At 34.7% G+C, this 13,373-nt stretch overlaps 1 protein-coding gene across 1 annotated transcript in view; it reads right to left on the bottom strand.

Annotated features, from left to right (window-relative positions):
* Positions 1–9,840: 9,840 nt before the first annotated feature.
* Positions 9,841–13,373, bottom strand: part of LOC111866675 (alpha-(1,6)-fucosyltransferase) — a 25,335-nt gene continuing 21,802 nt past the window's right edge. Inside the window, exon 10 of the mRNA XM_023855856.2 lies at positions 9,841–10,748. Within this exon, the coding sequence (XP_023711624.1) occupies positions 10,407–10,748 (342 nt within the window). The 3' untranslated portion in view covers positions 9,841–10,406. The remainder of the gene's footprint in view (positions 10,749–13,373) is intronic.

The raw sequence follows: 13,373 nt of genomic DNA, 5'->3' as shown, positions 1-13,373 counted from the left end.
TATTTTACAGACGTTTTAAAAAAAGAAATCCGACTGCCTTTACCAAAAAGTTTCTTTCTATCATAAGCAAGTTAAGGCTACTATTAAAGTCTGAGAGACTTAGATGGTTTAAATCTGTGGACGAAAATTTAAAGTCTCAACCCAAGCAATTCTGGATATATGTGGCCTCCATTAGGAAAAGAGATTCTACGTCCATCCAGCTTGAGGTTGATGGTAAGCAATTAATCAAACCTAATGATATTGCTGAGGAATTTTCAAAGCATTTTCAATCAGTATACCACAATCCTTGTCCTACTGTCTTCCCCAACCTTTTGTCATCTTTTGAATTCTTACCTTTAGCATCTGTTTCTGATTCAGACGTTATCAAAGCCATTGTGTTGTATTGTATTTATTACATGTTCCAGCACATCCATAGAAGGCTGAAGCCATTGGATACAGAACCTGTTACACCACAAGCTTGCTAAATCAGCAAGTAGTCAACAGAACAATGCATTTAAATACACAACAATAAATAAGCATATGAAACCTTACACATCACTGCAACTACATAACCTACCATGTGTATGTAAAATATAATACAAAATTGGAACATATACATGACAATAGATCAAATAATGGGTCACAGCTACACAAGTAACTATCCCTAATTAAAATATTCATCTAAAGTGTAATAGGATTAACTCTTTTATACTTAAAGGAAGATGATTAAAAAGTTTAATACCAAAACAGTAAGGTCCTCTCTGGTAAGTTGTCAAATTTGTCTGAGGGCGATAAAGATCAAAATTACGCCTAGTATTAAGGCCATGAATTTGTGATGTTGTGTGATATAAACCCATATTATTTGCAACAAACATCAATAAAGAAAATATATATTGGGACTGCAATAGCAAAATTCCCCAATTCCTAAATGCATCTCTACAAGAATACATTAAGTGCCTGAGTTGATGGCATCCCTGGATTCATTATTAAGGGTTGTACTGATATATTTGTACCTATTCTTAAACATATCTTTAATCTAAGCTTATCTCAGCATTATTTTCCCACCCGATGCAAGCAAGCAGCAATTGTTCCTGTTCTCAGAAAAGGCAAAAGCACCTCTGTTAGCAACTATAGGCCTATATCCCTACTGAGTAATTTTTCTAAAATATTTTAATTTATTATGATCATGTTTTCCATTATCTAAAATCTAAAATTACCCTTATCAGTATGGCTTTTCAAAAACTAAATCCACAAGCACCAATTTGGTAACTTACGCTGATTTTATTTCCTCTAGTCGGCTCTCAGAGACAAGCTGATGCCATTTATTTTGATCTGAGCAATGCATTCGACATTAACAACATATGTGATGCAGTTGCCCACTCTAAGTGTCTACTATTTGCTGATGATATCAAAATTTACCGAGCTGTTAATTCTCCTCAGGACTGCTATCTACTTTAGGCTGACACTAACTCTATACAAGGTTGGTGCATTGCTAACTGTATGAAACTCAACATCAGTAAAACTAAAGTTATATCCTTCTCCAGGAAATTCAACATACTTATCTATGATTATAAACTTTGTCAATCATCCATAGCCCAACCAATTCTATAGAAGACCTGGGAGGGTTTATTGATGCTAAACTATATTTCCTTGACCAGGTTAATTATATCCTCTCTCACTGTGTTAAACTTGGGTCTAGTTCATAACATTACTTTCAATTTCTCATTTCTAGACTGTATGCTCAGATTGTACACTGCATTAGTTACATCTGAGCTTGAATATGCATTTGTAGTCTGGAATTCGATTACACCAACTATTGCCAACAGCTGGAATGCATCCAGCAGAGGTTTGCAGCCCTTTGTTTTAATTGTTTCTATCCTCAAGTCCATTACAGTTATTCCCTTGCTCTTGAGGAGTTAAAATTGCACACTTTACGTACTAGGAGACATCGCCTCGATGCTCTCTTTCTTACTCAAGTTTACTTTGGTTTGAAATTCTGCCCTTTTGTTCGGAAATTGTTGGTCTCCGAGTTCCTGCTCGGTATATCAGAGACTTTGCATTATTCTATGTTTGCTCCTCATCTAAAAATTGTCCCTATGCTAGATGTGCAGCAGCTGCTAATGTTGTTTGCAAGAATGTTGCCGTATTTAGAGCCAGGAAAGTTCTCCCCAAACGTTTTTTAAATATGGTGTAATTGTTACTATTATTATTTGCATGAATATAAAAAACAATTAAACTGAGTTGTTATTATTATTATCCTCTCCAAATATCTACACTTTTCATTTCACAATTAAATATTTATAAGTTTCATTTCTCAGTTCTCAATAACAACTTAGATTTATGTTAATGAAATTGTTGTTATTATTATTGTTTATTTACTTGTCTGCATTAATGTGTTTAATTACATATAAAATGCCTATTTTTAATATTCAAAATGGAAAATAATTTTTTGTATAATAAATAAACTAAAATGAATAAACACTTCAGACTCTGTCTATCATCCATCTAAAAACTAAACATTTGTACACCTATACTTAGGTATTTTCTATACAACTGACGTAAGTTTCGTTCAAGTGCACACAGTCATTCAGTTTTACCATATTATAATAAAATCATCTATTCTTTTGTTCCACCTGGTATGTCAAGCTTCAATGAACAGTAATAACACATAATTGCTTCAATACATGAAACACTCAATGTGCTTTACTTGAATTACGACAAAAACAATATGACACAATGTGTACTTGGTCTATCAGTGATTCAGTTCTTTGACAACATTTTTTACACAAATGATAAATATGTATATGTAAAGCAAGTAAAAGATTCTTACAAAAGACAAAGTGCAATATTTTAAAACAAATTTCAGATTTACACACAGGAAAAATTAGCTGTCCCAAAATTAAACAATTCCATCAAATTAATATCAGGCTACCACGAAATTCTAATACTTAGGATGGCCTAATAAAGATACTATTTGGTATCAGCAAAGGAAGACTGAGGAAAATCATGAAAATCTCAGTTAGGTCAGCTGATGGTCCTGGCTCAGAGTTTGAGCACCTCACCTCCCTCTAAATATAAGTCTAGAGCATTACTGCTATGCCAACTTGCTGAGTGGAAATAATATATACTATGTACACAGCCAAAGAACAGTGCTACCATCCATACATATATTTTCTTTAGTACAATTTCAACAATAGTAGTATCAAAATATTCTACTAAATTAATTCATCCCATTCACAGATACACTTCAATAGAGAGATAATAATGGATACATTAAGATCTAACAACATGTCTTGGTCGATATTAATTTCAGTATTGTGAGGAGTTGAAGCTCGATAGCAGACATGACATTTGCCTGCTGTAGGCTATTATTTAAACTTTGTTAAGGGCAAAATTTGTAATAAGGGTGTCCAATACAGAAACGTCTATACTATTTTGTTCTTGTGACTGAGTATTCAGAATAGATTACAAAATTTTGATCTACATTTTATTTTCATAATAGGGACATTTTTGTTACATGCCTGGTAACAGACTTAAATTTTTATGGTAAATTTATGTGATGCAAGGCAAAGACTGGTTGTGGTGCAGTTATAGATACTTGATTAAAAAGATGAGGAGGAATTAAAATAGCAAATAGTACTGAAGTACTGACTATATTTAACTTACAGTTGTACCAATTTTCAAAATGCTAATGTATTTATGGCATAATGGAAAAGTTCACAATATTCAGTTGCAAAAATAACAAAATAGTGGAGTATTATTATTAAAACTATTGTAATAAGTTATGAAAAATATACCGACATCTGGAACACTCTTTAACATGTACTGTAGTAGAAATCAGATCTAGCTCGGTAGAACTTGACATTTAAATCACCTGAAAACATGACATACAACCACTCTTACTTATGTCAATTTTTAAGACATAAGTATGGAATATGGCACCCCACCCCACAACACATGCAATTAAAGGCAAACCTTCATTGCAATTAGGCCATGGAAAGAAGCTGCATGACTGACCTCCTATATCTCTTCAAGTTGTTCAAGTTCCGTCATCCCCACAAACTATGAAACTTCTTTTCAAGGCCTCAGTATAGTTAATGCCACTTCCTAGTCTTCAATATCCTGATGTTGCACACTTAATAAATAAAAACAATAAAAAACTTACATACATTAAAATATACCTTATGGAAAGAATTGTTCATTTTCCATTCTCACAAACCAAGATATACAAATCAGATCCTATCAAGTCAAATTACAGACAAATAGCAACAATGATCATAATATTCCCTGTATAAATGCAAAGTACATTTAGAGTATTCTGTCAGAACACACAATGTAAGAACAGCACATTGATTTCAGATCTTATTTGAACTACCATTATTAAAAATATCTTGATCTTAATGGCGCGTGACAAGTGTTTGGTATTGTCATGGGAATATTTTCTTTGGGTGCCATCCAAAAATAGTTGAATGACATTTCAGAGCCTGCATTGTTGGGTTAAGGAAAGTGTAAAGGTACCATATATCTGAGGCCTGACCTAATGAAGTGCTTGACATACATAAACCTCTTGTGGTATAAAAGGGGACTTTTATTAACTGGAAAGGCCACAGCATAGCTCAGGTAGTTAAGACATTGGGTTCTTCCCATGGAGGTCCAGTTCAGTCTCAGGGTAGTCTATGTGGAATCTCTGGTGGACACAGTGGCACTTGAGCAGGTTCTTTTCCAAGTACTTCAGTTTTGCCCTGCCAGTTATCAGTTCACCATTGCTATATTCTTTCATTATCTGGAGATGGCACAATAGGCCCACTTGCAGATGGTGCACCAAGCGACTCAGTCTCAATCAAGAATATAAAATATTCACCAGAAATAGAAGACTATTTAAAAATATGTACACATGAAGACCAACAGAGATAATTTTAATTTCATGCATCCTGTTGTGTTACAATATACAAGTTCTTTATTACAACCGTCACAGCACAACTAATATCAAGATCAGTGCCTAGTTTTGGCTCTGCTACATGTTCGGCTATCAATAGCCATCATCAAGCAAATACATGGCCAACATATATACACCACTGAACCACAGTACTAGTAAAATTGGATACAATATATTTATTATATAAAATACCTGACATAAAAATACAACAAATTAGATTACATAAAACAGAAGTTATAGTATAAAACAAGAATAAAATTCTTTGATCGATGTTTTACATCATCGAGTCAGCTGTTGGTTTTGTAATTTTGTTGCATTCCCACCGACAAATTGGAATATTCTATATTTTGTGTATATAATATTGTATAGGAGGCTCATGACGTAGATGTAGTAAATTAATGTTAATTACAAAGTATTGTCCGTTCTGTAGGGAATGTAAACAACGACTCTTGTGTTGTTAATATATATTAGAATATAAAAATATATATAATATAGAATATTCCAATTTGTCTGTGGGAACGCAACAAAATTACAAAACCAATGACTGACTCAATGATGTAAAACATCGATCAAAGAATTTTACTCTTGTTTTATACTATAACTTCTGTTTTATGTAACCTAATTTGTTGTATTTTTATGTCAAGTATTTTATATAATTAATATACTGTATCCAATTTTACTAGTACTGCAGTTCAGTGGTATATATATGTTGGCCATGTATTTGCCTGATGATGGCTATTAATAGCTGAAACTTGTAGCAGAGCCGAAACTAAGCACTGATCTTGATATTACACTCAACTCTCGATTATCCGGGGGGCAGATAAACCGGTTTGCGGCTTAATCGGGGCTTTTTTGAGGCTTATATGTTGTTTAATATTCATTCACTTTTGTTTCATATGGTGAGTTGTAACACTATTTTCGCACTAGTGTGAACCGAGCTCTGCATTATTTCGTCCCGTTATGCGAACACAATGTTCTAGGGTAGGGGTGAAAGAATACAAGGATTTGTGGAAAGTTTCAAGGACAGATACACCGCCCCAGTTAGTCTCTTTGTATCGATCTTCATGTGCGTTAGCAAAATGTCGGTGTAAAAGGAAGCGTGTTGTGTTAAGTATTCAACATAAACTTGAAATATCCATCAGATGGGAAAAAGAGGTGTAGTCAAACAATTAGCAATGCAATATGGTATTGAAGAACAAACTGTCCGTGATTTGAAAAACAAAAGAATCATTTAATTTCCTTTGACTCGTCTTCTAATTCAAGCGGAATGAAGAAGAGAAAAACCATGAAAAAATCAACATATGATGATCTCAACAAAGCAATGCTGATCTGGTTTAATCAACTAAGGGCACAGGGAACAACAATAACAGGAGCAGTTTGTGCTAAACAAGCACATATGCCATATACGAGATTTCAACTCTGTGGGATACAGTAAAGCCGTATTTAAAAATTTATGGAAGAAACTGATGCCTTTCATCACTAATGAAGATGATGAAATCCATGGATTCACTGGATTCAGTGAAAATGAGATAGCCATAGAATTGACAAAATTGGCTAACCAAGTTCATGGCGGTGAAGAAGTCAATGAGGACAATATAAGAGAGTGGTTTGACTGTGACTCGTGTGAGCCAGGCTTCGAAATGTTAAGCAGTGACAAAATCGTAAGTTCAGTGGGGATGCAGCCAGAAGAGCGGGAAGAAAGTGAGAATGAAGAAGAGGTGGACAGTGCTGCTAGTAAGAAAATATCGCATGGTGCTGCTCTTAATCATTTGGAATCTTTACTAGACTATCTTGAGAGTGAAGATAACAGTTTATTAATTGACAAGCTAATATTACGTTGGCTTCGTACAGATATCTGTAAAAAGGAAAATGCCGCGATAAAGCAAACAACAATATTAATTTTTTTTTAAGTGTTAAGTGTGAATATTCGTAAAGTGTTGGATGTTGTTGAACACTGTGATTGAAATAACTAATTCATACTTCAGTGTAATGTAAAAAAAAAGCATTAAATAGGCCATGAGATGACATAAGAATGAGGCTGAATAAATTTAAATACAGGTAGGCCTATAGTATTATGAAGGTACAGTATTACAATACTACTTTTAATAAAATTTTTCTTAACTGGGTTTTTGATTAATCGTGATTTCTGTCCCCGCCATTATCCTGGATAATCGAGAGTTGAGTGTATTTGTGTTGTGATGGTTGTAATAAAGAACTTGTACCAACAGAGATGTTTACATGGACTGCTGTAACTACCATCATAATTATTATAAGACTTCATTAACCTTTAACAGCTGTGTTGCACTATTACATATGTGCACATGTGATGTCCAGCAGGCCGAATGCTGAATGTTTTCAATACTAGTATATCCCTGGCAAAGTATAGCCACAAGCCCTGTAGAACTGGGAGATTTAAAATCTTTTATTCTTAGATGATAATTGTCACCCCTGAATTGAAGAATATGGCTCCTAATCTCATATTAGCTGAAGATTCAAAATCTGCATTCCTAGACAATAAAAGTTAACAAGGCTGTATTTTGTGTCATACAGACAACCCTGATAATGGACCCTTCATCCAAAATGAATTTTAATACATAAAAAATTCTTGGAAATTATGGTAATTACAAATACTAAAATCACAGTTATCTCTCTGAAACTACAGTAATCCTTCAAAACTTGATATTATATTTAAGCATCCTGTTACACTCACACAATATATATGAGACAAATTCTGTCTTAAGTGCAACAATTTAATTGTAATTCTTTCTTCTTCCCTTCCTCTACACTACATGTTTCGGCACATATTAAAGATAAGCAGCGACACACACACAGAGAGCCTACACAGAACAGTACCTGAACAGCGATAAAACAAGAAGTGGCCTATAGACATAGTATAGACATAGACATAGCACTACAGACATACGGTGTGTACCCCGAGAAAATTTTTAAAAATTTGGAAAAAGAAAAAGAACAGAAAATTTATAGACATTTTAATTTGAATTGAAGTTCTAAAAAAGTGCCAATTTTAGAAATCAAATTGACGCGTGTAGGTTAACAAAGATTTTATACATACAATTGGAAAGACTGGTGATTTTAAATTTTAAACTACGGGCAGTGTAGCAGCTACGTAAGAATACACACCTGATGATGGCCATTTAGGGCCGAAACATGTAGTGTAGAGGAAGGGAAGAAGAAAGAACTACAATTAAAGTGTTGCACTTAAGACGGAATTTGTCTCATATATACTTCAAAACTTGAACTGTTGTTGAATAAAGGTCAGTATTTTTGGAACTTCTAAAACAGAAACTATGTCTTGGAAGGCTAAATTTCATTGGCCGTGTAATGCATTATTATGTGACCACACCACACAATCCAACTGGCTGAGTGTGGTACTCTTTTAATAGCAATATCATTGCCATGAGTTAAAGCATGGCCGTCAGACTTGCAGAAGCAGTGATTTAAAATTCTCTATTCTTGGACAATGAATTTGAATTAAATTATGACTTCAAACCTGATAATACTGACAGGTTTAATATTTCTATTCTTGGATGATTTAAGAGTAAATCAATTCCTCCTCAGAAAGTATAAAATTATTAATTCAGTTCATGAATACAGAAAGTTATGGTGAAATCAGTCATCCCTCAAAAGGAGTACATTCAGTATGAATTTCTGTCTTCATACATAACATACTCTAGAGTGGAATTCAATATTGTTCATTGCTTTTCACTGTTCGTGCTATCAATAACTATCGCCTAAACATTTTACAACAAGAAATAACACTGTGTACAATATGTCATCATATAAAACTTAATATACAATTTTAGCTCACATATATTTATCACATTTTATTGCTTCAGCAATATAAAATACTTCAGATTGTCTTTCTTTGATGTCTGAAGGACAGAAATCTTCGGGACTTCCATATCTTCTAGGAACACATAAAAACCAAACATATTAATGTGTATCTGAATGCTCAGGTTCCTGTACGCGAATGCTCACACGATGCACACTGAAAGCAACACATAGTACAAACCCACTTCACTTGGTAGCTTTACACTGTACATACTAACATAATTCACTGAAGATATTTTAATTGAACATGCAGTTATTTTTCCCCATTTACATAACGTAGATTACATTTACACATATCTGCATATAAACAATATTACATACTTGCTTTTAAACTGCTGGATAACAGCACTGCTCCCTCATATGATTTACGGTTCATTCTATCATGGCTTATGCCAACATTCAACATCAGTATTCAAATTCAGCAGCACCATATACATAGGGGTAAATAATATTAGTGATGTGGTCTGGTGAGTCTTCCATTTCAGAGCTCAAAGAAGGAAGCAATCAGGTTAGCCATACCATTCAACATTTCTACTACAGGTCTAGTAAGGAGTTACATAATTACTTATTAAATCTGATGATTACCATCTTCTGGGATGTGATGCCATGTAGTCTGGTAGATATTTATCGACGTCTAAGATCATGCTGTTTCTATTTTCTAGCAGCCCACATAGCGTCACATCCCAGAAGACAGTACTCTTTGTAGATATTTTAAATATCTGTTTAGTACTACTGGAAGACAATATGAGCTATACACAAAACAGGTGAAGTGATATATTTATGTTAGGATTTCCATATGTATGTTCACTATTTTCAACTAAAAATTCAAGTAAATAGCACTGGTTCCATATACTGATTGTGCATTCTTTTGATGAGTACTATGAAGGCTGTAATCCTCAAGAAAAATCATATTTTTACAGTTAACCCTTTAAAGACTGAAGTTCCAAATCATATATACAAATTCGACAAGATCTAGAAGTTTGTGATGATGGTATATTATGACAATTACTTTCTGGACATTATCCAATGTCCTGCATTTTTTTTAAAAAATGTTTTGGAGACTGGACTCTGTCTCTGTCCTCAGGTAAAAGCCTACTCAGTTGGACACAATCAATAGAGCTAGTCCCTATCTCTGGACCTGAGAGCGATAGAAAGAGTCGAGTCTCCAAGCTGTTGTTTTTCGTAATGTTCAAAAAGTCAATATGTGTATAAAAATTCAGTGTGTACCTCACAGGAAACACATTGTGTCTCTGCTACAAAGATACACAGATTAATGCCATTCAGGGAAATAACTGCTGATTACTGATGAAACTATACGAAATGCACAAATACATTCTGTGGGCAGAACACAGAGTTTCTGTGCATTATAGCAGGTGGTACATATAAAACCACTGGATTTTATAGGGTTTAAGCATTGAAATTCTCTCACAGAGTATCATATTTGTAGCTTCAGTTTAAAGATACATCAGCCATGTAGTGTGGGACTGCAAACATAAAAGCTTCCTTAACAACTGCCCCACCTTTGATCCTATACAAGCTACAGACTCAATTTATGCCTTTTCAAAAATATGAAAACATTCCAGATGCAGATGTGTGTCATTCTAACAATTCTCACATTGTGTTATGAATAGTAATCTTCTCACAGATCTGGGTTTGATGATTTAACAAGTGGTACCTGTGGGTATGTTGGGAAATCTGCAGCTTCGATGCGGTCCTGTGCTTTAAAGGAGGGATAAAGACCTATCTGATTGGTGCGAAGATTCTTGCCTTTACTGTAACCATCCCAATGATTACCAGCAATGCCCACTAAGTCACCCTGTTCAAGATTCATCTCATTCACATCACGTGCACGATGTGGGAGAACGGCAATTTGTATGTGTGAGGACTGACCACCATAATAATAGATATCATCAAGCGAGCGGAACCGTTTGGCTGCATCTGGATACAGAGTTTGCATTATCTCATATGCTACTCGACATACCTGAAACATTAATATTATAATGTAGTACACCCAAGAGTGGTAAAATAATAGGAGAATGGAGAATCTTACAAGGCATGTAGCTTCATAACTTGTTCTCTTCACCAAATAAAATCAGAATGACCAAGTCATGGAAAATGAGATGGGCATGTAGCATACATGGAAGAGAAGAGGAATGTACTTAGGGTTTTGGTGGAAAAGCTGGAAGGAAGGAGAGCACTAGAAAACCTAGGTGGGAGGATAATATTAAAATGGATCTTAGGGAAATAGGATTGGGAGGTATAGAATGAATTCATCTGGTTCAAGATAGCAACTGGTGGTGGGCTCTTGTGAACACAGTAATTAACCTCCAGGTTCCATAAAATGTTCAGAAATTCTTGAGTGGCTTCTCAACAATGACCCAGCTCCATGGACTTGGTCAGTTAGTAGAGGAACTAACAATTACAGTACACTCAAGTACCCATATGTGGCTTGTCAAGTTGTGTCTTATCTGCGCACCTTTCATGAGCAGTTACAATCTCGTGGAATTTGCTTGGCTCTTCTGTCAAACTGTCTATATATATGAAACAACCAGAGAACTGCTGGATACATTTTCATGAAATCTGATAATGGAAAAATTTATGAGCAACTGCTGAACCATTTCACTTTTAATTTTCACTGGACAATTCTAACAACCATTTTACATGAAGATCAATGTATGTTTCTGTTCATATTTAGAAATGTAACTCACTGAATATTTATTGCAGGGAAAAAGTTCTGAACAAGAGTTTACAGAAAGAATGAATCACATATCATACGGTCCTGCACACTTTTTGTGACACAATTTTCGAGATAACTGAACAAACTGGATGCAATTCACAAATTTCCAAATTTCTATAGCCAACAGTCACCATGGTTACACCATCAGACCCAAAACTCAAAATTCCCTGTCTTTCAATTATGCATGTATCTCTTGGTCTTCTTAGCACATGGATAATTTGAAGTACACTGTATTTGCAGTCCTACTCAGTTTTTCAGCTTTACATTTCTCTTGTATTTGAACAGAAACATTTAGATATATCAGGGGCCTCTTAGGTAAAAGGTGAAGTCATCCTTGAGCTTCATTCATTAAGCACAACACCATGAAGCATAATGGAGAGCAGAGGCACAGTTCCACCATTCTTGAACTGGACACTAGACAGAGGTAAGTGGTCAGCTTCATGCTCTGGCCACACTTACTCCAGGGGAAAGAGCTCCCAGCACCCACTGTATAGGAGGCTGGGTGGGCACCACAGCAGATCTGAATGCTGTGGAGCAGAGAAAAATCTCTCACCCCTGCCCGACGTTGAACCCTGGCCATCCAGCCTGTAGACCACAGTTATATTAACTGAGATTCCCTATATAACCTCTTTATTAACCGTCACAACACAACAACTATCAAGATCAGTGCCTAATTTCGGCTCTGCTACATGTTTCGGCTATCAATAGCCATCATCAGGCAAATACACAGTTCACATATATGTGCCACTGAACTGCAGTACTATTAAAATTGGATACAGTTCTATTAATCATATAAAACACTTGATGTAAAAAATACAATAAATCAGATTATATAAAACAGAAGTTAGAGTATAAAACAAGAATAAAATTTTAGATTGATGTTTTATATTATCGCATCAGTTTTTGGTTTTGTAATTTCATTGCATTCCCACAGACAAGTCGTTGTTTACATTCACTACAGTACAGACAATACTTTGTAAGATGAGGCACCAACTAAACAATTAACATTAATTTACATCTACATCACGAGCCTCCTATACAATCTTATATTAAAAAAACATAGAATATTCCAATTTGTCCGTGGGAATGCAATGAAATTACAAAAGCAACGACTGATTCGATGATATAAAACATCAATCTAAAATTTTATTCTTGTTTTATACTATAACATCTGTTTTATATAATCTGATTTATTGTATTTTTTACATCAAGTGTTTTATATGATTAATAGTTTTGTTATTGCAAAATTGAAAAGGTATAAATTGCCAGGTAGTGATCAAATTCCAGCAGAACTTATTCAAGCAGGAGATGAAATATTACGTTCTAAGATCCACAATCTAATTACTTCTATTTGGCATGAGGAAAAATTGCCTGATCAGTGGAAGGAGTCTATTACTGTACCAGTTCACAAGAAGGGTGATAAAACTGACTGTAGTAATTATCAGGGGATATCACTGCTATCAACTTCATATATTCTTCTTTCAAGGTTAAGTCCATTTAGATGGAATTATTGGGGATCATCAGTGTGGCTTTGACATAACAGATCAACTACAGATCAGATCTTCTGCACTCGTCAGATACTGGAGAAAAAATGGGAGTATGATGAGACAGTAAATCACCTATTCATAGAATTCAAGAAAGCCGACGATTCAGTTAGGAGGGAGGTATTGTACAACATTTTGATAGAGTTTGGGATACCCAGGAAACAATTTAGGTTGAGTAAAATGTGTTTAAACAAAATGTATGGTAAAGTCCGTGTAGGTAAACATTTGTCTGATAAATTTCCTATCCAGAATGGTCTAAAACAAGGAGATGCTTTATCGCCACTCCTTTTCAACTTTGCCTTAGAATATGCAATTAGGAAGGTCC

Source organism: Cryptotermes secundus, unplaced genomic scaffold (assembly GCF_002891405.2).
Source record: "Cryptotermes secundus unplaced genomic scaffold, Csec_1.0 scaffold66, whole genome shotgun sequence".
In the NCBI taxonomy this organism is placed as follows: Eukaryota; Metazoa; Arthropoda; class Insecta; order Blattodea; family Kalotermitidae; genus Cryptotermes; species Cryptotermes secundus.
Note: the sequence above shows the minus strand (reverse complement) of the source record. Positions and strands in the feature narration are given on the sequence as shown.